At 40.2% G+C, this 26134-nt stretch overlaps 1 protein-coding gene across 1 annotated transcript; it reads right to left on the bottom strand.

Moving 5' to 3' along the window:
- Window positions 1-7813: 7813 nt before the first annotated feature.
- spdef (SAM pointed domain containing ets transcription factor) lies at window positions 7814-24708 on the bottom strand. The gene is made up of 6 exons (XM_066703542.1): window positions 24155-24708; window positions 13974-14428; window positions 12102-12299; window positions 11094-11141; window positions 10727-10867; window positions 7814-10461 (listed from the first exon to the last, which is right to left on the bottom strand). The coding sequence occupies exons 2-6, from the start codon at window positions 14413-14415 to the stop codon at window positions 10283-10285; spliced, it is 1008 nt and encodes a 335-aa protein (XP_066559639.1). The 5' UTR covers window positions 14416-14428; window positions 24155-24708; the 3' UTR covers window positions 7814-10282.
- Window positions 24709-26134: the final 1426 nt, after the last annotated feature.

Raw genomic sequence — 26134 nt, 5'->3', positions numbered from 1 at the left:
CTCCCTCGGTCTGGGGCTCCATGCAAGATCTCACCTCGTGGAGTTTCAATGATCATGAGAACGGTGAGGAATCAGCCCAGAACTACACGGGAGGATCTTGTTAATGATCTCAAGGCAGCTGGGACCATAGTCACCAAGAAAACAATTGGTAACACACTACGCCATGAAGGACTGAAATCCTGCAGCGCCCGCAAGGTCCCCCTGCTCAAGAAAGCACATGTACAGGCCCGTCTGAAGTTTGCCAATGAACATCTGAATGATTCAGAGGAGAACTGGGTGAAAGTGTTGTGGTCAGATGAGACCAAAATCGAGCTCTTTGGCATCAACTCAACTCACCATCTTTGGAGGAGGAGGAATGACCCCAAGAACACCATCCCCACCGTCAAACATGGAGGTGGAAACATTATGCTTTGGGGGTGTTTTTCTGCTAAGGGGACAGGACAACTGCACCGCATCAAAGGGACGATGGACGGGGCCATGTACCGTCAAATCTTGGGTGAGAACCTCCTTCCCTCAGCCAGGGCATTGAAAATGGGTCGTGGATGGGTATTCCAGCATGACAATGACCCAAAACACACAGCCAAGGCAACAAAGGAGTGGCTCAAGAAGAAGCACATTAAGGTCCTGGAGTGGCCTAGCCAGTCTCCAGACCTTAATCCCATAGAAAATCTGTGGAGGGAGCTGAAGGTTCGAGTTGTCAAACGTCAGCCTTGAAACCTTAATGATTTGGAGAGGATCTGCAAAGAGGAGTGGGACAAAATCCCTCCTGAGATGTGTGCAAACCTGGTGGCCAACTACAAGAAACGTCTGACCTCTGTGATTGCCAACAAGGGTTTTGCCACCAAGTACTAAGTCGAAGGGGTCAAATACTTATTTCCCTCATTAACATGCAAATCAATTTATAACTTGTTTGAAATGCATTTTTCTGGATTTTTTTGTTGTTATTCTGTCTCTCACTGTTAAAATACACCCACCATTAAAATGATAGACTGATCATTTCTTTGTCAGTGGGCAAACGTACAAAATCAGCAGGGGATCAAATACTTTTTCCCCCACTGTATGTTATTGAGAAGATGCCTTTATCCAAGAAGACAACGGGCATGCTTAAGGAAGCACAAACCAACAATTATGTTGAAAATAATCTATACGTTACATAGAATGTTATATTCATGCTCATTAGCCTGGGATTTGGTGGCTCGACCAGCGCCTCTGTCAGGAGCAGGTTGAACCAGCGAATCGCATGCTTAGACACGTCTTCATCTGTGGCATTTTATCCAGTGAGGAATTGATGTACCAAACCTGTAAAACAAAGGCTTTTGGTGAGGCCATCTCATAACATTGATCTTTAAATGGTACTAATGAATCATTTAATAGACATTCCATGATTTAGGGGATTTTCCCAACACAGTGTTGCCTCATGATCATTTATTAAATATAATAAGTTATTCAGTTTTTGATTGAGTAGTGAAAGAATAACAAAGTTACTTAAGTGCCATGACTAAGGTATTTTAATTTGACCAAATGCTCAAATAACCCTCTAGGATGACAACTATTATGGAATGTATCCACCTTACTAGACTCCTAAACTGGCAGGGCAGGTTTCAGGGGGTGGTTGCAAATGTGTGAAATATTAACAAGCAAAGCTAAAAGTTAAACAAATCTCACAGCTCTGCCTCTGCATATATGTACTGTACGTCAAATGTCCCAAAATGCCAAGAATTTTAATTCTGCATTCAACCCACTAGAAATGGGTGGTCTTGCTTGGCTTAAAATCAAACTCGGTACATTTATTATATAACTTGTTGCTGAGATATAATTCATTTGTTTATACCATCTATAGTTATTGTTTTAGAATATATATATATTAAACATGTAAAAATGATACTGTAGTATAATCATGGTCTTTATAGCCATTGTGGTCAAAATGTTCCATGTGGCATGCTTTACCTTCCACCAATTGCTGCCAGAATAGAAAACAGCTACCCCAAAATGTGTCTTAGCCCCACCAAGCGAAGGTCAAACTTTGTATTTTATTACAGTATTACTATGGACAGTGCACAGTGTGGTGTTGACCCAAACATCTGTCTATTTGAATGATAACGGCTAGTTAGCAACACTCACTGACAAATGAATATTCACTGCTCATAATAAATTCGTACAATCTATATGACACATGCCAAAGTTTATGTTCTTGTTTTTTTGTTTTCATTGTTAATTTGTTTGGTTAAGACATGATTCTTTTGGCATTTTAACATACTCTCAGATTGGATGTATTTTGATGAGGTTTAATTGTATTTAAATGGATATACGTGTTCGATTGGCTAGGGCAAGGTGTTTATTGTTAGTGTGTTGTTTATTTGGCTTTAGAATATTGCAACACTTTTAAACGTTAGTGAGTTGAGAGTAGACGCAGACTCTGGTTTAAGGAATTCTGTGGACAGTTCTGGGCTCCACACTTCAAGAAAGATATCGCTGCTCTAGAGGCAGTTCAGAGGAGAGCAACCAGACTTATTCCAGGTCTGAAGGGAAAGTCCTACTGAGAGACTGAGGAACTGAACCTTTTCACCCTGGAACAGAGGAGACTACGTGGGGACTTGATCCAAGTCTTCAAAATCATGAAAGGCATCGACCACATCCAACCAGAGGAGCTTTTCCAGATCAGCAGGGACACAAATGGAAATTGGGCTTCAATGCATTTAAAATGGAAAACAGGAGACACTTCTTCACACAGAGAGGCATCACAATCTGGAACAAACATCCCAGCGATGTGGTTGAAGCTGAAAATTTGGGAATTTTTAATGTCAGACTGGATAGGATCCTTGGATCACTCAGTTATTAATGGACACCAAACGAGCACGATGGGGCGAATGGCCTCCTCTCGTTCGTAAACGTTCGCACGTATTTTTAAAAATACAGTACATTATCATACTTAAAGTAATTAGTTAATATTGCAATGATTTGCAATCAGTAAAGTTTAAAACCAAAATCTTTCTGTATGAACACACGTTTTTTTAGTGCGTACAGTTAAATAATTTAAGACATACATATGTGTGCCCACAAGGTGCAAAGAGAAGCCCCCCATGTCAAGCCCACCTCAGCCCCCCACTGGGAGGAGGCTGGCACAGCCCCTGCGATTAAGCATCCAATCAAGATTGACATGAATATAATCCACTGATGCTTGTCTTTCTATGTCACGGAGTATAGACTGCAAGTACGATTTTATAGCCTGAAGGATTTCTAATGAGCGATTTGGATTCATATCGCATTTTTTCTAATGAGGAGAAAAATGCGGATCGATGTGAGACAGAGAAACGCACTTTCTAATAATCTGCAACATTATTGGCTGAAGCCGTTTGATGAGAGCCTGGAGTTTTATTGGTTAAAATAGGCGAGTCTGCTCCTATTGGCTAGAAAGACTGAAGTGGGTTTGGCACAGTGCATGATTGACAGTTGGTCTGTTCGTCGCGAAGTTAATCGGTTTGTCTGTAAGTTTGTTTGGAAGTTGATTTGTTTTTCTGGAAGTTCATTAGTCCGTCTGTAAATTGGTTGGTTTGTCTGTAAGTTTGAATGGAAGTTGGTCTGTCTGGAAGTTAATCGGTTTCTTTGGAAGTTTGTCAGTTTATATTAATGAATAGCCACATGAATTACATAGTTCATCAATGTAATTACGGATTAATTGTTTGAAGATCCTGTATATAAAGCACATAGTGCCTCCTCTGGCACAAACAGATTTACGGAAGAAAGATACTGCACAGGAAATCACCTGTTAATCTATGTCGCGCTACTAAGAATTTGTGCTGTCTTCGAAGGTTCGAAGGTTAGAACGCTCAGGGTTCGTTCGTTCGTTTCAGAACGCTGGAGGTGTTCCAGACATTCGAAGGTTCGTCATGTGCCAATCACATCGATTCGTTTTCTCTTGTTGATAGAAACTGACAGTGTGTGAATACTTTAGTGTGCCAACTCACCAAATAAAGTGTTAATGGGGTAAAGGTGGGGAGGAGTGAAATACAAGAGACGCTACGAAATGTAGAAGCGCACTAAGAAATGCAAATTGCAAAGAGACAAACAGGAAATAAATATATACATGTTGAAACTAATGAATGAATAAATAAATGCTGAAATAAACAAATAAATAGATGAATAAATAAACAGATAGGCCTAAATGTCCATGTATTTGTTTAATTATGTGTTTATTTTCTGTGTGTATTTATTTTAGATTTATATTTGGATGGTCGCTCTGGAGCCTCGCTGAAGGCGCTGCGGTGAATCTGCATTGTGACGTGGATGATGGGGTTCGAGTCGTTACGTTATGAATATAGCCGTCCTATATATGTGTTCCACAACACATTGTATAAAGCCTAAAATTAATGCAATACGGTCAAATGCAGGACTCTATTTACCACCTGACTTTGTCTATAGATACCGTGTGAGCGAGTAGATGTGTCTCTGTACATTTTCCCGAATAAAAACAAACAAAATACGGAAATATGGAAACTATTAAGTTTTAACGTCCATTGAAACACGTCTGTCCTCCATCGCTCTGCGTCTGACTTCCGACCACTTTCTATGGCAACATTGTAAAAGCGGACAGTCTGCATCTTCATCCTCCTCCTCATCACTGCGAATTATGATGTATGTATGATGTTTATATATATATACACACACATTAATCTATTTATTTGTTTGTTTATTTCAGCATTTATTTATTCATTCATTAGTTTCAACATGTATATATTTATTTCCCGTTTGTCTCTTTGCTATTCACATTTCGTAGCGTCTCTTGTATAATCATCTTCATGTTCATTACATTATTTGTCATTTAGCTGACGCTCTTATCCAGGGCGACTTACATTTGTACCCATTTATACAGCTGGGAATTTTACTGGATTTGAATCCACAACTTTCCAGTTATGAGTCCAGAGCCCCAACCACTACTCCACAGTGCTGCCTTCATAATCATCTTCATGTTCATAATCACGTTCATCTTAATTTTGGCACTGATCACCCTCCATATTTACCACTGGAGCAAGTGCTGCGTCTTTTCAAAGAGCGCCCAAAAGCAGCATGAACAACAAGCAGCCTCCCTCTCCGCCTCCACAGCCAGCTAAGACTATCACAAATGCACATGGACAGCAGGCGTTTTCTAGTGCATTGATCCTGAGCTACACTGAAACGAATGGGGTCGTGTTTGAAGCACAGCCTAACATTGCCTGATGAATGTGTGCCATATAGTTTCAGTAGAAATGGTACCCCCCCCTATCCAAAACAACAACGAGAAACACACATGAAAAAAAACGTGTATATTCACTAATTTCTGTGAAAAAACAATGCATAAAGAAACATTGCATAACCTCTACACAGGCAGTTCCAGGATCATTAAAACTGCATGTTGAATAGAGATGACCTCCCTTTACATTGACTTAAAATAATTGCATACATTGCATTTAAATTTGTTTTGGGAGAGAGTCGGATAAGAGTGCAAACAGTTCCACTTATATTTCCCTTGAGCCTCCCCGATGCCAGAAATACCTGTTTGTTTTAATAGTGTTGTTGTTTGTTCATGCAAATTCAGAGATTATAATTCAGGTACTCAGACATCATGTGCCGATTCCATGTTTTTGGAGGGAAGGTCTGGAACAGGTGCTGTTTCCTTACCTTTTCAAACTTCCTTTCACGCCTACTTAAAACAAATTGTGCGACACACCAATCTCTTTTGCCTGCCCACACCATTCTAGAATGTGAAGGAATACTTTAGTCGTTTCTCCCAAGCAGAATTTAATTTAGGGACACAGAATGGTAGGAATGGTCTAACAGGCACGTTTTGGTGGTTTAAAGAGCATGATTTTCAGTAAGCTACGATTTCCTTTTAATTGAAGTTTCCTGTCACAATTGGCTACATTTTGATCCGGGCTAGGGTTAGGGTTAAAGTCCCCCATAAATATAGCCTTTTGTTAAGTTTAGGAGTGCATTTCTAAACTGATTTGTCTATAGATTTGTATGGGCCTAGCTTGAAATGTTTGTGTTGGCTATGGGTTTGGCTGTGGGCGGCAGTTTAAAACACTGCAGGTGACCTATTGATGTAATTGTGTATTGTGTCTTTTCACCTGGCTCTGCTATGCAATATTAAAGTCAAATTAACATTTTAGTGATTGTTTAGGTGTTAGGCTAATACTGTTTCATCCCTTTAGAAATTCAATTCTGGTATTTAAGATTGATAAGTAACCTATTGATATAATACAGTAAAGCATACCTAGTCATCTTACGATATTTCATGGTACACTAATCTTTAATTCTGTCAGGAACTTGTTTAAGATCAGTTAGAGTTTTATTCTTATTTTTTAGTTTTAGTTTTCTTATGTGTGACTTTTCAATACTTCTGTGCCACACCTGTAACCGTACTTGCATGATCGGACACACTGATGAGACATGGCACGCTGTTTGGCAAACATTGGTCTGTTGCCATGCAGTAATTAGGACGGTGAGGAGTAGAACAATTAAACTAGAATATGACGAGCTTAGCTGCAAAATGTGTTGGGGATTTCATCTCTATATTGTGGAGTTTAGAAAAGGATAAGTGCTTCTAGAACATTACATCTTTTGATATCGTATCCAAGTGAGTCTACAGATTGTCTGCATGCTTCCACAGACTGTGTATGTCGCACACCTGCGAAAGGAACAGCCGTGCTCATTGTGAGCTCAGGTGAAACTGATGGGAATTGTTCATGTGGTCACACCTGTAATATTGGTAACATGTTAATTTGCATCTCTATTATTCTTATTCTTCTTTATTTCTTGGCAGACGTCCTTATCCAGGGCAATTTACAGGTTACACAAGCATCTCTTGTGAGAATTATCTTCCTGTTCAATGCTTTATCTTAAAATAAGCTCTCTTTATTTATTTATTTATTTTGTATTTATTTGCTTGTTTATTTTGGGGAGACCCTTGTAAATTGTAAATCCAAACTTCAGCACACCATATTGCCTGGATCAAAGATCTTGCACGGAAAAGGAGGAGTATGTAAATCCGAGGAATGTTCCCCAGCACTTTAAACCGATAGCCCAGTCACTGATAGGTGGCAGTACATGCCAAATACTCCAAATAGCTGCAGACTCCAGTTGCTCTCACTTCCCTGAGCACTGAGCATGAGGTGTTACAATAACAGCTTCATAATATAGGCCTACCACTTAAGCTAGTAACTCCCTCTGACAGGTGAGCAGCCCTGGGGCTAAATGGATGAAAGCATCAGCACCTTGAAGAGCTGGGAAAAGCTGTTAAACTGGTCCACTAAGAATTAATAAAGAGTTTAAATTAATTAAGTAGGTAAGTGCTGGGGTGGAATAAAAGACACTGAAACCCTCTTGACCCATTATGGTGCCACCCTGCCCCTAGGAAAGCAATCTGAACTGCTCAGTTTGGCAAACAGTTGTGTTTGATGATGTTAAATGCCCTATTACTATATAATGCCTTATGTTTTTCTCTTGTGAAAGTCTGCTTTGTGGCCTCTCCAGCAATTTCCCACTTGTTTCAAACAAGTCTTTACCAGTTTACTCCAGCAAAGTATCTGCACACTTCACATCTTCTTGTCAACCCCCATGATATGGTTTTAGATGTATCAGCGTATTTGTGCTATCGGCCATAGCTATAGCCGTCTTTATGGTTGTAAAATTAATGTTCTTATTTTTCTTTTATAGACATGGATTCTTAATAGGTAACCCATATGTGTACAAAGCATTGAGAAAGTGCAATAATGTAACTTAATAAGTCATTGGTTAACTGTCAGAGAATTGATTAAAGACAGCAGGCACATGGAGGTTTTCAGGCAGCAAATCTTCATTACAAATTGTTTTTTTTCTTCCAAGATCCACAATAAAAATCCTTCATTTTTCATTGTTTTTCTTTTTTCTTTTTGTTACAAACAGAAACCCTCTTACAAACTTTGAGATACATATTCAAGCTATGAAAAATATACAGCGGAGGCATGGGGTCAGGGGTTGGGGGTGGGACAGTGTGGAGTTGTGAAGGTGGGCTGGCCAGGACAGGTATTTCAACTTTAAGTTTTTGGTTTAAGTCCTGAGACATAATTGAATGTGACAAGCTCTTGCAGATTAGTTCACAGTCTAAGGCCTTTTCAGCCGAAGGCATCAGTAAGACAGACTATTACTACAGTAACCAAAGCTATCTGATAGATGGGATGTGGTACGCTGATAGACTGGTGCCCCGAGTGATTATGCACACGCATTGGCCACCTACACTTTGTTTAGGAGTCAGAGTGAGGGAATGTCATTGTAGCTGGGGCAGGAATCAATGGAGAACATATTAAAGCAGTCGAAAGTCACACATATCTTCAGTACAGGCCTTGAAGAGATGAAAGATAGTTTAACAATGTATCTCAGCTAAAACATTAACTAAAGAATGTCCTTGCACTGAAGATACTGTTACATCAGTTAATTAATAAAATGCAGGCGGTTACAACATAACAATTACATGACACCGGACTAAAATAAAACTTAAGCATTTTTTTGGCAGTAAAGTTTGTAATATTTGCAGGTGGCTTCCATGCCTTGTCCTTTTATTCTGCACCTATTGTGGTTTTGCATAATATGTTTGTATTGAGCTCTCTGAGGGTTAATACCCAAGAAAAGTCCCCCATGGAAAACTACAGAGAAATGTGCAGAGATTCAAGCCAAAATTATTCTTGCAAATATGAAGTTTTGACTGACTTTTTTTGTATATAGCTAATCTTAAAAGACACATCATCCTTCCTTTTTTCAGTGGCAAATAGAACGAGTATCCTATATATTGTAAGAAATGTGATCCAGCAGGAAGATCGTATTTGGCACAGATTCAAGGCACTGTCATGGAGACCTTGTTTAACAGGGACATTATCTGGCAAATAAGGCCCATTGAAATTCAATACCTTGTTTGCAGACTGTTACCACATTGGGAGTAGGCCTGTTTTTCTTAATAAGATAAATACACAATCAAGCTAAGAACATGTCATGTATATCTTACGGGGATGCTTATTTTGTAATGATAATAGTAGTCAGGTGGCAGGCACTTGACAGGGTCTATGATATCCTGGTATTACATTGAAAAGAGTGACTTTAAACTTATTTACTAACCTTACTCTTGGGTTTAAACCTGACTCAGTGTTTCTCCACAGCAGGCATATTCAGACAAAATAATAGTCTAGGGTAAAGGGGTAATAAGGAAATTACAAGCATAGTAAGCATAAGCAGTCCAAAATAAACATCACCTACAAGAAAATAAAATAAAATCCACACCAAAACAGAAACAAACAAGCACAACATAGAGGAAAAAAGAAAAGTCATTTCTAAATTGCCAAACAGGTTTCCAAAAACAGTTCTAGTCACTGAGTGCCAGGGAGTGTTCCCATAAGAGGGGACTGTCTCCAGTTTTTCGTGATGATTGAAGTGCACACAATGAAATGTTTATATCCCTGGGCTGAAACCAGGGCCAATCTCATTGTAGCAAAAATGGGAACAACTAAACTCCCACATAACTACTGGAGAAAGTTTGTGTGTGGTGGGGGAAGTGGGGGCATAAGGTTCTGTTACATTATTAGCTGGCTTATGTATTTTCCCTATTTGCTTTATATTGTCCCTATAAGGATAGACAGGTTTTGCTGAAGAAGGAATATTGGTCATCTGTAACTTCAGTTCCAGCACGTCAACCAGAGTTCCTCCAGTAAACTAACAGCCCATATACCTGGAGGCTTTTTACTAAACAGTGCTCTTTAAGAAATGGAGGGAACAGTTACTAGTCCTTCAAGGTTAGATTTACAAGAGGATTTGTATCTTTGTAAAGGCACGCACACAATTCGGTGAGGAAAAAATGACAACAAAAAAGTCAATATGAAAGACAGGAGCAGGCAGAATGTGCAGCTGGGAAGGCAGTTTAAAATGGATGAGTTTTTTGGTCTGTTGTCTTCAGGGATCCTTCGTGTCTCATCTCAAATTCTTCTTGCCTTTGAAGGCAGCACTTCATGTGAGCAGACACTACAAACTTCATCCTTAACACAGTTAACAGGTACGATCATACGACAGCAATATGTTCAGCATGTGGCAGGGCCTCCAGTTCTAATCTGTTGGTCTGCAGTCAGGAGACAGGAAATGTTCAGTATTTGAGAGAGGATAGAGGGCCTTGCTTAACCTGTTGAGTCCATTTCTCTAACCAGGGATGACTGACCAACTGACCAACTGCCAACTACTACAGTCTGATCTGGCGCTCCTGCTGTTCTCTCTCTCTCTCTGTCTCAGTTCATACTGGGTGGACGAACTGGTAGACCAGTCTCTGTGAGACATCAGGCTTGCGGATGATGCCCTTCTTGTAGTACTGCCGGATCGAGCGGCTTAGTTTGTCGTAGTTCATGGCTGGCCGGTTCTTCCGGATGCCCCAGAGCCGGGCCACATGGGCGGAGTCTTCAATCTTGAAGATACCTGGAGAGAGAACAGAGCAACAAACATCAGCCATGAAGGACCAGGCAGTGGTGGTCAGAATGGCATGGCAAGGAGTGCTGGCTTCCTGGTTTTAATTTTCATGATCTCAGATCAGGGCATTGACCCTCTGCATTGTAGATCTCTTAGTCTACCTTGATATTATATACTTAAGGTAAGGTCTTGACTGAAGCTGGACCATGTTTCAAAGTCTGCTTCAGAATATCCTTTATCCTAATTTAGAAGGCAGTTCAAAAGGCTCTCTCACCTTTCTCCTTGTTTAGCCACCGGATGCAGCGACCATAGTTATGTGGCTTCAGCAGCAGCTCCTTCAGAAACTGCCACAAGTGGATTGGCTGGCCCGAACACGAGGAGTCTGCTTCCGCCGCTGACCACACCTCATCACTTCCTGGAAACCAGGGTCAGGGATAATTTCAGTTTTTTTGTTTGTTTTCAGTTATGGGCGTAAGGCACCAGACAATTACCCAAATAACATCAACGTTTAAGGCAAGAGCTGCCAGGCTGTGAGTCACAGATCTCTCCACTCACATGCGCATGCCGAGATCAGTCACTGAGGCCATTTGCACTTTGTTAAAATATTTTGAACGAAAGCTTGGGAAGAAATAGACTTTTACCGGTGTATTTGCTGTCTCCGGGCGAGCACCTTTCCTTCATCCATGCAGCTGAGCAAAGAAAGAAGAAATAAATCAGCGGGGTTGTTTAGGTCTTTGGGTTTATAGTGAGCAAAACCTTGCAGCATTTAGGAGAAGACATTCTGGAACTGGGATGCCTGCCGTGTAATGAGCAGCCTTGGCATATGCCACATGGAGCCCAAAGTCAGCAGACACATCTCTACTGTAAATGTTTATCTGGTGCCTGATACAGTTAACCAAATAGAGGGCTGGTATTTAAGCTGTAGACACAGTTCCAATGGAGAAAGGTTGGCAGTTCTGTTTTTATGTATTTATTTTCCTAGTAGGTGTTTTTACTTCACTTCAAGCTGTCATCGCTGGTGTCTTTAACAGAACACTTTGACGTTACCGTTGTATCATCAAAAGACAGGACACACGAGTATTATTAATGACTATTATTTTATCAGTGTTAGGCACTGGTATTGCTCATATGGCATAATGACCCTTGTAGATTTTAAAGCTAGTATTTAGAATGTTTTTCTAAATCACAAACAAATACAAAACAAATGCTGTCCATACACAATTATTTTTTGAATACCTGATGTCAGTGTGAATATACAAGATATCTACACAGTCAGTGCTCTGAACCCATAAGGATATAAGCTGCTACTGCCAGAGTCACCATGCAGTTTTGGTGTGGTTGTTATTTTTTTATATGATTTTTTTCTTGTTTTGTGTTTGTTTTAGCCATTGTGACCGTGTTTGTAATCATTATTAATACACCACTTGCCTGAATTACCATCTGTCAAACTTGATGACAGTCAACGGGCCACTTGTTGTTGTGTGCAGGCCAGTTGAAGAGGCCTGGTTTAGGCTTTGTTGTAACAGTGTGTCAAAAGCAACAGTTTAAAAGTAAAAGCAATGCCGTTTCCAGCTACTTGGAGTGATGTGATCTTGGTGTACAGCTATGGTCCCAGCAATTTAGATGCCAATTTGTGGCCCCAGGCATACCTGACTTCCAGATGTCTAGATGGGCATACATGACGTCTCCACACAGTGGAGAGCGCTGCCTGAAGTCCTCCTCCGTCAGGGCGCACAGATCCTTGCCATTGAGCTCGTGGAAGACTTTTCCCACCTGGGGGAGTCGGTACAGGTGCTCGGTCCACAGCACCCACTTCTGCACATTGCCCGCGTTCCACTCCATGGGGTCTGTGGGGACACCGAGGGCCACGGTCAGAAAGCAGCACTCTGAACACAGCTAATCTCTCATCCTATCAGAACACATTTTTCCAGAACCCTACCAGTTAGAAAGGAAAACGAGAAAAGTTACAGCAGTAAAAAAATATCTTGCTGTTTAGACTGCTCATGAAAAGGCTGGTACTTTGTACTTTTACCTTTACTTTACTAATGACAGTTTTGCTTTGTTTTCTTCCTTCTAACTGATGCAAACCCACCAGCAAGAACTGTTTGAAATGTGTACCTAAATCTTTTTTTTTTTATGTATTTTAATGTTAACGTAAGATTTGCCAGCAGAAACATTACCCAGACTGTTTGTTGGTTGATAACAACACAAATTATTATTATTATTATTATTATTATTATTATTATTATTATTATTATTATTATTATTACTACTTCTACTACTACTACTTATATTCTGATGATAATAATATGTTGACTTGGGTTACATAACTTTATGAGCCCTATTTAATGCCTTTTGCAACCCACTGTGAACAACTGTGAGAGTGAGGAAAATGTCAACAGAAAGGTTTGCTCAGGGTGGAGTGGTCTGCCCATTCCTGATATTTACTGTTAATTAAATGCGACATGAGACCAGACTTCTAATGTGTTGGGTTAGCCAAGTGTCACAGGTATTGGCTCTGCACAGAAATATGAAAAAGACAAATCGCGATCTAAAAAGTGTGACCTCTGAAGTGACCCATTCCTAGTATTTGTTCTTCAGCACTAAACATGCTTTTTTGTATGTGAATGAGGGATTGTTTGTCAAATTGATGTTTGTTTAAATGCACACACAACCTGAATCTTTGCATATTGCAATTCTCACGGTCATGCACTGCAATGTGCGATTTACTGTTTTTACAGCACAATAACCATAATGAGATGACTTTTGAAAACCTGGGGGGTGGGGAGCCAAACCAATACATTTAGCAAATGTTTCAGTAGTGGAACTATTCGACATTTGACACGAACTGTGACTGATACTGGATGACGTGTCTTGTGTTTCTGTTTTAAGTAATTTCAGAGGGTCTCCACAGTCACAGTGGTGATAAAACAAGATCAGTGACAAGGCACTGTTTCCACCAGATGGATTGTGGAAGGACCCTGTGGAGTCACACCTGCCTGTTTGCTACAAATTAAGTATGGAATGATGTGTTAAAAAGGTGCAGTGTGGAAATGCCTGAAGTAGGCTTACACAAATAATGTTTTGGAATATGATTTGAATTTCATTATAATCTGTTTATTGCTACACTTTAATTAAAACTGGAGATCTAGGCCTGGGCAGCGTTTGACATTGATTGGTCCTCTTATTGCATTTAAAGCTAAAATTACCATAGTTAAATAAAACCTTTACACTTCCTTATTAAGTCATGCTTCTCTGCATAAGATTAATCTAGATTTGATTTGCATTCATTAGAGAAATTACATTGCTTGACTCTAACCATAAGGAGGATGAAGTCGTCACACACCTATTTGTTTTATTTAAATATCAGTATTCTGTCTTGGAGCAAACTCTTCTACAGCAAAGAGACAGTGGGGTTGATCTGTGATGCATCGGTATAACTGCTGTTTAATTACAGTGAGGTGTAATTCGGTACTTGGCTCATATTGTTAAATTGTTGGACTTGCTCCTGAGGGGCTTACCTGGGGTGATGTTGAGCAGCTTGCAGGCCGTCTCAATGTCCTTGAGTACCTCTCCCACCACCATGCTCTGCACCTGCTCCAGAGAGCGCTCTTCCATCTGGCAGTCCAGGTCGGGGCTGAGGGCCAGACCCTGGCTGTCGATGACAGGGCACTGGTCGGGGTCTTTGCGGGCCTCTTGCCGGGGGCCCACATGTGCCCCCTCTGGAACCTTCACCAGCCAGGCAGAATCCTCAGTGAACAGCATGTCGAAGCAGGAGAGGTACACCCCGGACAGGCTGCGCTCAGGGGGGCAGAGCAGATCCCGGGGGGGCTTGATGTCGGGCAGCTCCCACACTTTCATCTCTTGGTCTTCTCTCTCCAGGATAGTAAGGGAGCTCTCAGTGAAGGCTGCTCTGCTGGGGTGTAGGGAACTTGTGGTCAGACTCGCGTCCACACTCCCCATGGCCTCCTCCACACTGCAGGGGTGAGGAATACTGTGGTTAGTCGTTGTGGGAATGGCAAGGGGGATAAAAAATCTGATTTGACTACCCTACTAAGATGGCGGCCACCTATACGTAGCCCTTTGTGATGGATTATTTCACAGGGTCGGTAGCCATTGCAATTCCATTCCATCTTCAGATTTTTGGTGCAATTGAGGCTTTGTTATTGAATTACCTTTTGTTGGAAAAATACAATATGACTAGAATAATTGAGGACTAGCTGGGAACTAGGAGAAGTCCGGTGAATGGAGGTGCTGACAGTGCCTGAATCTGGACTGTGCTGTGGGAAGGCTCTGCTTGCACCAACAGGTGATGCTGTTGATAATTAGTTGATAATTATTTTTTTTGGAAATGGTTAGTAATCCAACCACGTCATCTGGCAGTTATGGGGGGGGAGAAAAAACCTGAACATTGTTGGACAATTTGATTCAAACAACTGAGTCAAAAGAAATTTTGTGACTAATTTCTTAAATCAATATTGACTTACACATCACAAGCTCTGACAGTACCTTTGCCTATTCAATTTTTACTAATACAGATTAAGTTAACCAGTTGTGTCCCGCTCTTTGTGTACTACGCACATTGGATTAAAACCATACCACAATGTGTAAACAGCAGTAATTCTTAAACAAACATGGTATTTTATCAAGTGTATCAACTACGTAAATGGTAAAGAAATAAGCTTATATTCAATAGCTAATATGATGTTATATATATATATATATAAAAGTGTATTGTAATGACCTGCTAAAGGAGCAAGAGATTAGAATAACTACAAATAAAGAATTCATTTAATTTGAACAAGTCCCAGCACAAAATGTAAGAAATTAAAATGTGTTACTCTGTTCTTTGGAAAATACACATACAGCTTTCAATGCTAAATACATTTGTAATTGTGTTTTAATACCCTCTCCTGATAAAAATGTCATGCAGTATTTATAAATGTCTTTCTGAGCTAACAAAAAGCACAATGAATCACTGTAAAAGTCAAAACAAACTTACTGTACCTTTTTTCCCAGTAAATCTTTTGAAAGGCCTACATCCAGTTTAATTGGAAATGGTATGATTATTATTATTTTTTTTTAAAAGAACTCTTGGTTTTTGAGAGTTCCAAGAGCGAGCAAATGTATTTCCTTCCCTCTAAAGATAAAGCTGTGGTGCTTCCTTTGGGCTTTTAATTGCCCCTCAAGTAGAGAGCGTATTTAAAGGCTCTGTTTTTGGGGGAGAGAGAGTGAGAGATGGTTGGTTTTGAGAAAAGCACTAGGTGTTTCTCCTAAGCGTTAAGGCTAAATGGATTTGACTGAGTCTTTTACTTGTGGGTCAGCTCTTGCTAATAGCCAGTGATGTGAGGGTGAGGTGTCTGATTTGGTGCCGGGACTGGACCAGTTACAATACTTTTATTTCAAGGATACCTTTCATTGTCCCGGCCCTGCTGTCTCCAGGCTTTCTAGTTGGCTGGAGACAGGTTTTTTTAATAAAACAAAACAAAACAAAACTAAATTTCTCCTTCCTGGGGCTTTGAAAACAAGACTGGACTGTGATGCCATTCCATTCCCTTGACTACTCTTGGGTGACAGATACCCTGGCCCTGTTTGGACAGAGAAGTGTTTTTAATCAGTGTATGTGTATACAGACACTGACTCGTAAACAATCATGAAACGTTGCTGGAATGTCTTGAAGCTCTGTGTTTCGGGGATCTAAATAAATGAAATCAATTAAATCTAACATTGTACCATTTTAAGTGTAGTATCTTAGCTCATTGAATAAAACTAGATTATATAGCTTATCCAACATACAGTGACTTTGTTAATGAGTTTCTGTTTCCAAGATTACTCTTTTTTACCCATTTGTCAATCTTAATTAATTCTCAAATTTAATCATTCCAATAATTGCCAGACATTGCAAATATACACAAATATGAAGAAACATGTTCAACTTTCAGTAGAATGACCTGGGATATGATGTACGCACTACTTTAATTTATCTCCTGGGTTTTGTCCAAATTCAGCTGCCACATATTGGCTTCAGCCAGACAGCAGGACACCAATGAGCGTGGCATCTGCGTGGGGTGGCACAGGACAGACTCTTTGAAGCCACCCCAGAGGTAACTGAAGGAAATGAAGATATCCCTTTTGAAGAGGCTGCTCACTTGCCTGTTGACTTTGTTTTTCATCCCCCTCTCCTCTCAATCCCTCCTTTTATCCCACCCCCCACTAAAGAAAGGTCTAGGACAGCGCGTTGTCTTCTTTCGTTTACCAGGACCGAGATTAAAAGCCTCTTTGGCAGTTTGGTCAGCCTGCTGTGTGTTCTCAATCTTATGCGACAGCTTGTGCTAAGCCCATTAGTCCAGCAAATTTTGGCATTTTAGTTGTTTTTTTTTCTAAGAGAAGGGAAGGGAAGAAAAAAAGCAAACTTATAGTCCAGGGAAAGGATTAAGGCCTCCACTGATCTCTAAATGAGTTTGGTTAAGGCTCCGATATTCATTTTCGGGGAATTAGAGCTTGGTCCATTTCCTCAGGCGTCTGTCTCAGATCTTGGGAATTAGATCCAAAGCTCATGTGGACAAGCTGGCCTGGGAAATACAATCCCGCAGGGTAGACTTTTTCTAACGCCACTCAGTTGGACAAAAAGTATTTATTTTACACAGAAATAGGAAAGTCAATGGACATGCCATTAAAGAATAAAAAGATTGAGATACGACTGCGCTGTTTTCTGCAAGACTCAAACTCAAGCCCTCGAGGGCCACAGGGCCTATCGGTTTTTGTCCCCATTTGAGTACTCTAATTACTTCAGACATCTGATTATTTGCTCAGCTGCTCCCTAGCCATGACATGGGAACTGGTGACAAACCTAGATCCAAACTCGGTTATTTATTTGTTGTGAATTCAAGCATCTCCAAAGACGTGTGGAAAGTGAAGTCAAGCCCGGCCTTGGCTGATACACTGGCAACTGGAGTCTCCTTCCAGCATGGATGCGTCACCCTCAATAAGAAAATCCATACCAGTGCAGGCATGTGGGTTTGAATAGAGCACGCGGCCTGTTCACTCTGGTATTTTGTCTAAACACTTTTTGCAAGACTTTCCCATCTGAGTAGATACCTCAGTCTAGGATACACAGCTTCATTTCTTCTCTATACTACTTACCAGAGGAAGAAGAAGCTTGTGCATTTCTCTTCTAGGCCACCAAACTCCCCTTTGTCAAACAAATTATTTTAATTTTTTTAGACCTATACCCTTCTAGACATCTTCTGTCTCTGTGTAAACAGTTTGGAAGTCCTGAGAAAGTTGTGTACTATGTATACTGTACAGGAAAAGGAGATGATTTCAATGACTGTACACCGCCTCCCCCCCACTCTCTCTCTGTTTTCCTATATCCTTCTTGACCCCTCCTGTTTTTAAAAATCCGTTTTTCTTTGTTGTTTTTTTCTTGATTTTGGAGTTAAGTCATGTATGCAACAGGGTGGGACTGTTTGCATTGGACTTTGCAGGCAAATCACCCTATCCTTTTCAGTGTTGTTAGTGAGGGTTTTGCGATTCTAATTCATTATAAATTAGAATAACTATTTGTGGTGGAATTGGAGTGGGAATAAATCAGTGGCTCATGTCCAGTCCCACAATGTGAGAACGGACTGTCACTGTGGTGCTGGTAGATCTGTGCACCGATGATTCACTATTCAATCAAAACCATTTAAGTCTTCCCTTCCTAGGCCCACATGAGTCACCGAGTGAACGCCTCTCCCAGAGCTGCTGGAGAATCACACTCCTTCCCTTTCAGTTGTTACTTGTTTCTCTCTCCAATTGATCCAATATGATCCATTCTAAGCTGTGAATCACGATTGAGTTCGATTGGCTTCAGTTCAAGATCAGATCCCAATTTGGTGAAAGCTACATCAAAAAGTATTTGTCCATGGCTTGTTCTCTATTAATTATTATCCTGCTGGATAGACTGCAGAATTCTGACGTTTCTATTCTGGACCGCTGTTGTGAAATTATGCAGTTTCCCCAGACTACTCTAGGTTCTCAGACTATAGCCTATAGTGTTATAGTGATGCCTGGTGATATGTCCTCTGTCAGCTATAGATTGTAAAAAAGAATACTGGCAATTCTTGATAACCTATTGGACATGTTTATATCCCAAACTATTAAAATACTTAATGGTGCAGGTATTTATTAAATTAACATGACTTGCCATTTCTAGAGCGGGATCTATTGAAGGACAGTTTAATACAACCAAACATTTTAATGTTAGACCATACTCTTTCCACTTCAATTAAATTCAGTTTCTTATAGGTTATGAACAATAGAGCTTGAACTGAAGCCAAGGATTACCTCTGAAATGAAGGAGATGTTGGCTGAAATCATTGAATGCACGCTCTGCAAAAAGGGAAGTTCCACGTTTGTACGTTTGTCACATTCCTCCGTGTCGGAAACCAGCATTACACAACATGAGTTTATGCAGTCTTTCTTTTGTCTGAATATAGAATTACTGAAGTAATCTTTAATGCGTAACTAGGCAAATTCTGGCACTCACTTTTATGAATTTCCAAAAAGGGTACATGTTCATTTTTCAATAACTTGTTCAAAAGATATTGATCAGTCTTACAACCATACTAGTTGAAGGCAGAAATAACAAAACAAAACAAAAAATTAACACCAACACAGTGCTTTACTGTTGCTCTCAGCTACTGATTAAGATCAGCACCCAAAAATATTTGTTAGTGACTATGAAGAGTTCGGGCTGGAGAATGTGACACCATAGTAGAGATTGGGGTGGAGAGAAAAAAACAAGACAAAACTCAGGGAAACTCATTCTATGGCAGGGGCCTAATGAGTGAGCAATTACAGGGAAGTAGTCTTCCAAACTGGGAAGGAAGTTTGATGGAGCTAAGCTAATACTGAGACCTTTTTGTCTGAGGGCGTAGGGATTAAAAGAAGGAGAAAAGGGCTTGGGTGCAATAAGACAGAGAAGAATGGGCAGCTTCTGAAGGGGGTCCACTGCCTTTATAGAAAGTTCAAAAGGGCACTGAGCTGGGATGACCAGTCTGCATTATTTCCCGCGAATGTGCTGGAAGCTTGTGAGAGAGAAAGAGAGAGAAATGAGAGAAGGGTCCAGAACGAATTATTTAATTCACACAACCCATTATTATTCAGCTTGTTTATTTACCCTTTACAAATGTAGAATGTGTCATGCAAAGCTTTCAATTGACACCTGAGAACAACATACTTTTTTTTCTTATAATGTAGGTTGGCCATGTTGATTGTGTTGTATGGTACACTTTTTCAGAGATACACAATCTATGCCAACCCTTCAACAGATAAAACTGTCTTTGGGCTGCTTTCCAAATATTGTAAATTGTCCAGATGCAGAAATATAGACCACATAGTGCTTATCAGGGATGGAATTAAAAAGGCATTACTTTCTAGAAGGATACAGCATTGACAAAAGTCAAACATCTAGCTATGGTTTTGCAAACTAATGAACAAGTTACTATTATAATGATTATATTTCTTAGCAAATACCCTTATCCAGGGTAACAATTGTCACAATATATAACATTATTTTTACCTACAATTACCCATTTGTGCTGCTGGGTTTTTACTGGAGCAATCTATGTACCTTGCTCAAGGGTACAACGGCAGTGTCCCTCACCTGGGATTTAATTAAGACCAATACAGGTACTTTAGCCTACTGTAGCCTAATCAAGTTTTAAGCAACCAAATCAGATATTTGAATGTTTTATGCATATTTGCATGGACGAAAAACAAATTACATGTGCAACTGTGTTTCTTTCTTTGATTGGTAGATAGTGGAGCTGAGCCCTGTGCCGATTGGTCAAGCAACAAAGAAGGCCTCTGACTGGCTGTAAAGGAAGGGCACCGGTTACACAGAGAGAGACCAACCACTTGGGAACCTAAAGCCTGGACCAGTACCAGAGCAGGTAACAGAAAGTGTGTGGTTCTGACTCATATTGTCACCTGTTTTACATTTTGTGTTCCCAATAGCTACTGACGTTTGTGCTTCTTGTATGGTTAATTGCATCACCACTGAAGGATCAGCGTTTAAAGGCCATTTCATAGTCACATAGCTGTCAGTATTTCAACACCTCAGTGCTGTGTTGTCCATTTAATCTTTTATCTCTTATATGAAGATCAAGAACTATAAGTATAACTGACAGCACTATCGCCGTATCCCTGCACTTCTGTCAAAGAAAAATATGGAAGTGTTGTTTTGTTAGTGCTCTGTCCAACACCTGCCACATCTATTATTTTTGTAAATGTCACTGGGGTGAAACGGCTGTGTAACACCCGAGCTGTCGGTGTCTTCACTTCCCTGTGTGTCTGTGTCATTCTTTCAAGACCTATGCTGCTGCTGGTTTAATTCTGTTGCTCCAGATGATAGCATCTATAACAAGCAATAGGGATGCGGTGATGGAATCTCACCCCAAGGAGCAGAAGCCAATCTCGCAGAAAACACAGGGGGCTGCACCATCACAAGTGCATCTCTAACTGAAATGGAAGGAGGTTATTCTTATTCCTAGAGCGTACAGAGCAAATAATCCCACGAGGACGGCAGGCCCTGCTTCAGTCATCGAGGCCTGGCCTAGTGCTTTTTTATTTTATTTATTTTGTATTTCTCTCCCCACTGGTTCATTAGTTATTCGCCGCAATGCTTGCTCTTCTTTTGCCTGGGAGCACCATTTGCACCGCTTTCTGGTTACTGATATCTCTGGATGCCTGTGTTTCTGAATGGTTTCCAATCAGTTGCATTGTAAGTAGGCCTGGATGAATCCTGATATGGAAGGAGTCCAAGAAGTACTGATCTGAGCTGCAATAAGCGATACACAGAGCAACTAAGCATGCAGAAGGATCTTCTGGCTCAAGACCTTTACAAACATAGAATGTGTCATGCAAAACTTTTAATTGACACCTGAGAAAACAACATACTTTTGCCCTACTTGGTGTGGTTAGAGATGTGGTCAAAGTATTAATGAGAACTGGAAATTCAAAGTGATTGAAAGATACCAATGTTAGTTCAACCACTCATGCTTGATAGACCTGTTGGAATTATGTTTGCAACAAATAAAACACAAAAGGAGTCAGAAAAAAGCATGATTGGTTGTTTTTTTATTTTGTTTGTTTATCACCTAAGAAATATAAGACAATTTACATGGATTAGTCTTTTCGCTGGCATGAGTATTTCTCCACAGTCGTTTTATACAACTGTATTATCTTTGTTTTCTGGGTAGCTGCCAAATCGTTTTGTAAAATTCTCCAGCCATACTTCTGTCAACTGAATGGTGGGGTGGGGAAAGTGATTAATTGTTTGCATAATTATGTTGGGAAATTGGCTGTCGAAATTGGCAAGGGACAAGAGGAACAATGGTCATAAATTACAATTGTATTTTATTTTTGCTACAAAGTTTGGAAATTATCTGAAGATCGATTTAGCCGTTTTAAAACCTGCATCACAATGTCAACTAAGGGTAATGTAACAAATGAAAACTGTACATTTGCGGCAGTTTATATTAGCTCATTAGTAAAAGTAATAAACACAGGCTATTTATAGCTACACAGGGCTGTATTTTTCTGAATTTAATGAAATGTAACCAGTCCTTCAGTGCTTCAGTGCATCTTCATACTTAGCTTCTAGAACAATGACAGTCAAGGAATGTAGATATTTCATATTCTTATATTGATACAGGTATGCTGTCATGTATAATGACAATTATGACATATTCTACTGATCAAAACATCCACGTTTTGGTAGAAGCAACACACACCCATAGAGAGCTCAGAATGTCAATGTACAGTGTACTAATACACAACAATTTTACATAATTGGATCTGAACTTCTCTGTGTTTGATAGAACACTGGATTAATCGTTAGGTTGTTCCGAACAAAACAAGCCTATTTGCAAAGAAATCTGATCAAAACTGAGTGATCTGAGACACCACCCCCCCAGAGCAGACTGCACATTTACTCCGCGGCGGGCGACACGGAAACTGTAAATCGGATGTGTTTGAGAATGCCAAGAGAATAAGCTTTCAAGCGATGTGCGCATTGTAGGAATACAGTGTAACTTCTATGCACAGGAGCTGTGTGTAACACTGCCAAATAATGCTCAAGAGGGTGTAGTAACACAGTATGTAACTCTGAAATGTACATTATGTATCAGTTTTTGGAAACCATGACGTTTATTTTCCCATAAATGCTAATAATAATATTAATGATAATAATAGAGGTATTGTCCTGCTGTGTGTGCATGTGGCCATGTTGTTAAACGCATGACGTGGGTTCAGCAGGGTGCGCTGATAACGCCTGTTTGCGGATGGAAGGGCGCTGTGAGGTTGTAATACACATGTGAAAACAGCTGCTGTGCAGGGTACTGAGAGAGACCCACCCTCTGCAGGACTGAAATGTGCAGATAAAAGCCAGCATGTTCTAAAGAGGGTGGGGGCAAAAAAAGTGGGGTTAATATTTCCAAGGCTTTAGTTGGTGTCCTGTTTCATAACTACTTGGAAATGATATTGCTTCAGAACTTTCAAGCTCTCCTGTTTTTTTTGATTGTATGTCCTGGGGCAAAAATGTTGGTCCCCATTTTTGTATTAATTTAATTGTCGTACATTTCACCACCCAAAACTTAGTATTTGACTATTTCAGCCCAGTTACAGTTTAGCAAACCTGAGATTAATTGGGATTACCCCAACTTTCTTATAATTCATGAATTAATCTCTTCTGTCTTTTAAATATAAAAGGCAACTTTCAGGAACAGGATTATGGTTGGGACACTTGAATTTTACTCAGATACACCGCTGTACAAGGTATTGGTGCCAACAATGACAATTATTGGTGTGCCAGTTCAATGATCCCTGCTTTTCAAGAGAGTTACAATATTGCTGTCTCACAGTATGGTGTGGTGACAATCAGATGCAAGATCCTATTTGTGCAAGATTGGTATGTATCATCAAGGCATGCCATCACATAGAGGTGTCCTGCCTTGAAAATGCCCAAGTTAATTCAAAGAGCTAATGAGATTCAACCAATCCAGCTTTCCTTATGCCCACATTGGATCCCCCAGACTTGAAAACTTCTGCGTCTTGGTTACATAGACTTGCAAGGCTTTAAGCAGTGGGTCCATGTTTAGCAAGTGTTTCAGATAAAGATCACTGTGCGCATTTGAAAGGGCCCTGCTCGAGATGGTGTCTCTAATGCTTGGGGGCATGGAAATATACATACTCAGTCTTAAATAAGATCAAATAATTTCCCAGGTAATACCAGATTACCCACCCCTTATGTGTGCGCACCAGGATCCTTTGATATTTATCTTTGAATATTTTCACTAAGGTTCATATTATTAAAGCACTTGTTCAAAAACTAAAAGCTAACTACATTTTAGTAATTTTTGTTTACTCAATACTGTGTCACAGCTTGTTTCTATTTTCTGCTGGTGAAGTGTCAGAAGTCACGCATGACATAAAATTCAAGAAATGGAGATTTAGTCACAGAACGCAGCTAGCCAGCACATAGATCCATGTTTGCATGTCAGGCATTTACAATATACAGTACATGTCCAATTCTAAACTTGACTTGATGTCATTACCGATTTCACATTTTATATTTACTTAAAAACACCAGTACTGTCCTACATTCCAACGCTTGCAGTTTTAAGACACACAATCAATGCATGCTACTTTCTCTTACCTTGCACCGAAATGAGCTTCACAGATGGGCCGTTACGCTCTCAGGGTCCCAGCTCTGTGGAAATGGGTCGCAACAAGGATGCTCTTGTCTCAAGTGTTGCAGTGCTCCACAGCGCTGCAGGGTTTGGCTGTAGTCTTCCCTGGCCCTCTTCAAAGTCTTCTAGGTACAGTTGAGGTGGCCTGCAATCTCTCTGTGCTCAATTGGTTGGAGGGGGGGAGAGAAAGGTCAGAGTCCCCAGGTTCCGCTGTCCCCTGGTTCTCGGCAGGATTGAAGCGTGTGCAAAGGAGTATAGTTGAGTTTGAGTTTGGATATTACAGCGTGCTGTTGAGGGAACGTGCCACCTGAAATGCACTGTGGTCAAAGCAAATGGTACTTGGCAGTGCTAAGCTAATGCAAGGCAGTTCTTCAGGTGTGGAAGGGCACAGCGCATACCTGGGATCAAGCAGGTATATGAGTCGCCAGAAGTTCTCTCATAACTGCCCCTATCAGGAAGAGAGTGAGTGGGTGCATGAGCGAGAGACTCCTGCCAAGGCTAGCCCTTAACTCCCAATTGTGTCTGTGTGTGAAGTAATGCCTGCTCCATTGACTCCTGCTCCTATTTATAAGGAGCCCTTATTTAACTGAGTAAACAGCCAGTGTGTGCCTACCTCAGTCCAAGGTATTTAAATATCTCAGACAGGGCTTGCTTTCCCCCTAAAGGAAGAAACGAAAGCTTTTTTTTTTTGCCTTTTTTCTGTTGTCTTCTTCTTTAACTCTTTGATCACCCCACAGCCACAGCTGCAAGTGAGGAGTACTGTGTAAGTGTGTGTGTAGAGGGGGTACTTAGTGCTAGGAAAGCAATTACACAAGCTACTATAAATAGATGTCGAATTACAATTTGTTCGTTATTGTTTTAAACTATGGCTTGTGTTGCACACTTAGCGTTAATCTCCTGGATTATTTTCTTATTACCTGGGATTTCCCTTTCGTGATACCGAACCTTCATTTTGTCTGGCTATAGTCTATACTGGTCGGAGAAATGAATATTTCTGGAAAATAATCTGATATTTTATTTAACCCTCCCACCTGCATGCAATCTGTCACCAAACACATTTATTATAATGATCATTATGTTACATTTATTTCCTTACTTGAAAGGTTTTTTCACAAGTGCTTTGATTCTGTCTAGCTGCAAAATGTCCCTTGTTGTTATGATGGTGCTAATTTTAAACCTGGTCTGATTGCTTATTAAGGAAGCAGATCATTCACACAGGGCTCTGAAGTTCACCTATGCACTGCATTGATAATGCCCCTTATTAATTACCCTTTAAAGCAATGGCTACCACATAAAGTTTGTATATGCTTATGGCCAAAATAGAATCAAGAAATAAACAAAACTGGGATTGCTTTTTCTGTTTTTAATTTGTTTGTATTAGGTCCTTGATTTAATAAGACAAGTTTCCCATAATGCTTCAGCTGTACTTTGAACCACTCTGTATTGGTCTTTCACTCACATATTTGTAGATAATCCATGTATTTCCTACTCTAATGACATTTGGTAATATACAGAGATTTGATTCATTGTGACTAATATTTGCACTCCTTTTTTGTGTGCGCTTTATTGTATGAGTGATGTGCCACGACTTTAAGAATGTTCTGTTACTTCAAAATGCATGTATCTTTTACGTAACATTTGCATAAATAACTACAACCTGGATTGCTCTGCAACCCACAATTTGTTAACCAAATGTGTGGCCAGTGGTTGGATTGTGTGTGATTTCTGCATTCATCAAGAATGCAGTTTTTTTTGGAATAGTTACATTTTGTCCTTGAAAAATGCTCAGCAAAACCCACTAAAAACTCCCAGAGATGAAGCCTTTAAAAAAGGTCTGTTACTGACATTGCAGTATCAATGGAGTATTTTATAAGCAGTGTGATAAGGGTGGGGGAGATCTATATGAGGTTTGGTCTGATAGAAGGATTTGGAGGGGCAGAGATAGT

This window comes from Amia ocellicauda, chromosome 5, assembly GCF_036373705.1.
Source record: "Amia ocellicauda isolate fAmiCal2 chromosome 5, fAmiCal2.hap1, whole genome shotgun sequence".
In the NCBI taxonomy this organism is placed as follows: domain Eukaryota; kingdom Metazoa; phylum Chordata; class Actinopteri; order Amiiformes; family Amiidae; genus Amia; species Amia ocellicauda.
This window is presented reverse-complemented; position numbering and strand designations above follow the sequence as displayed.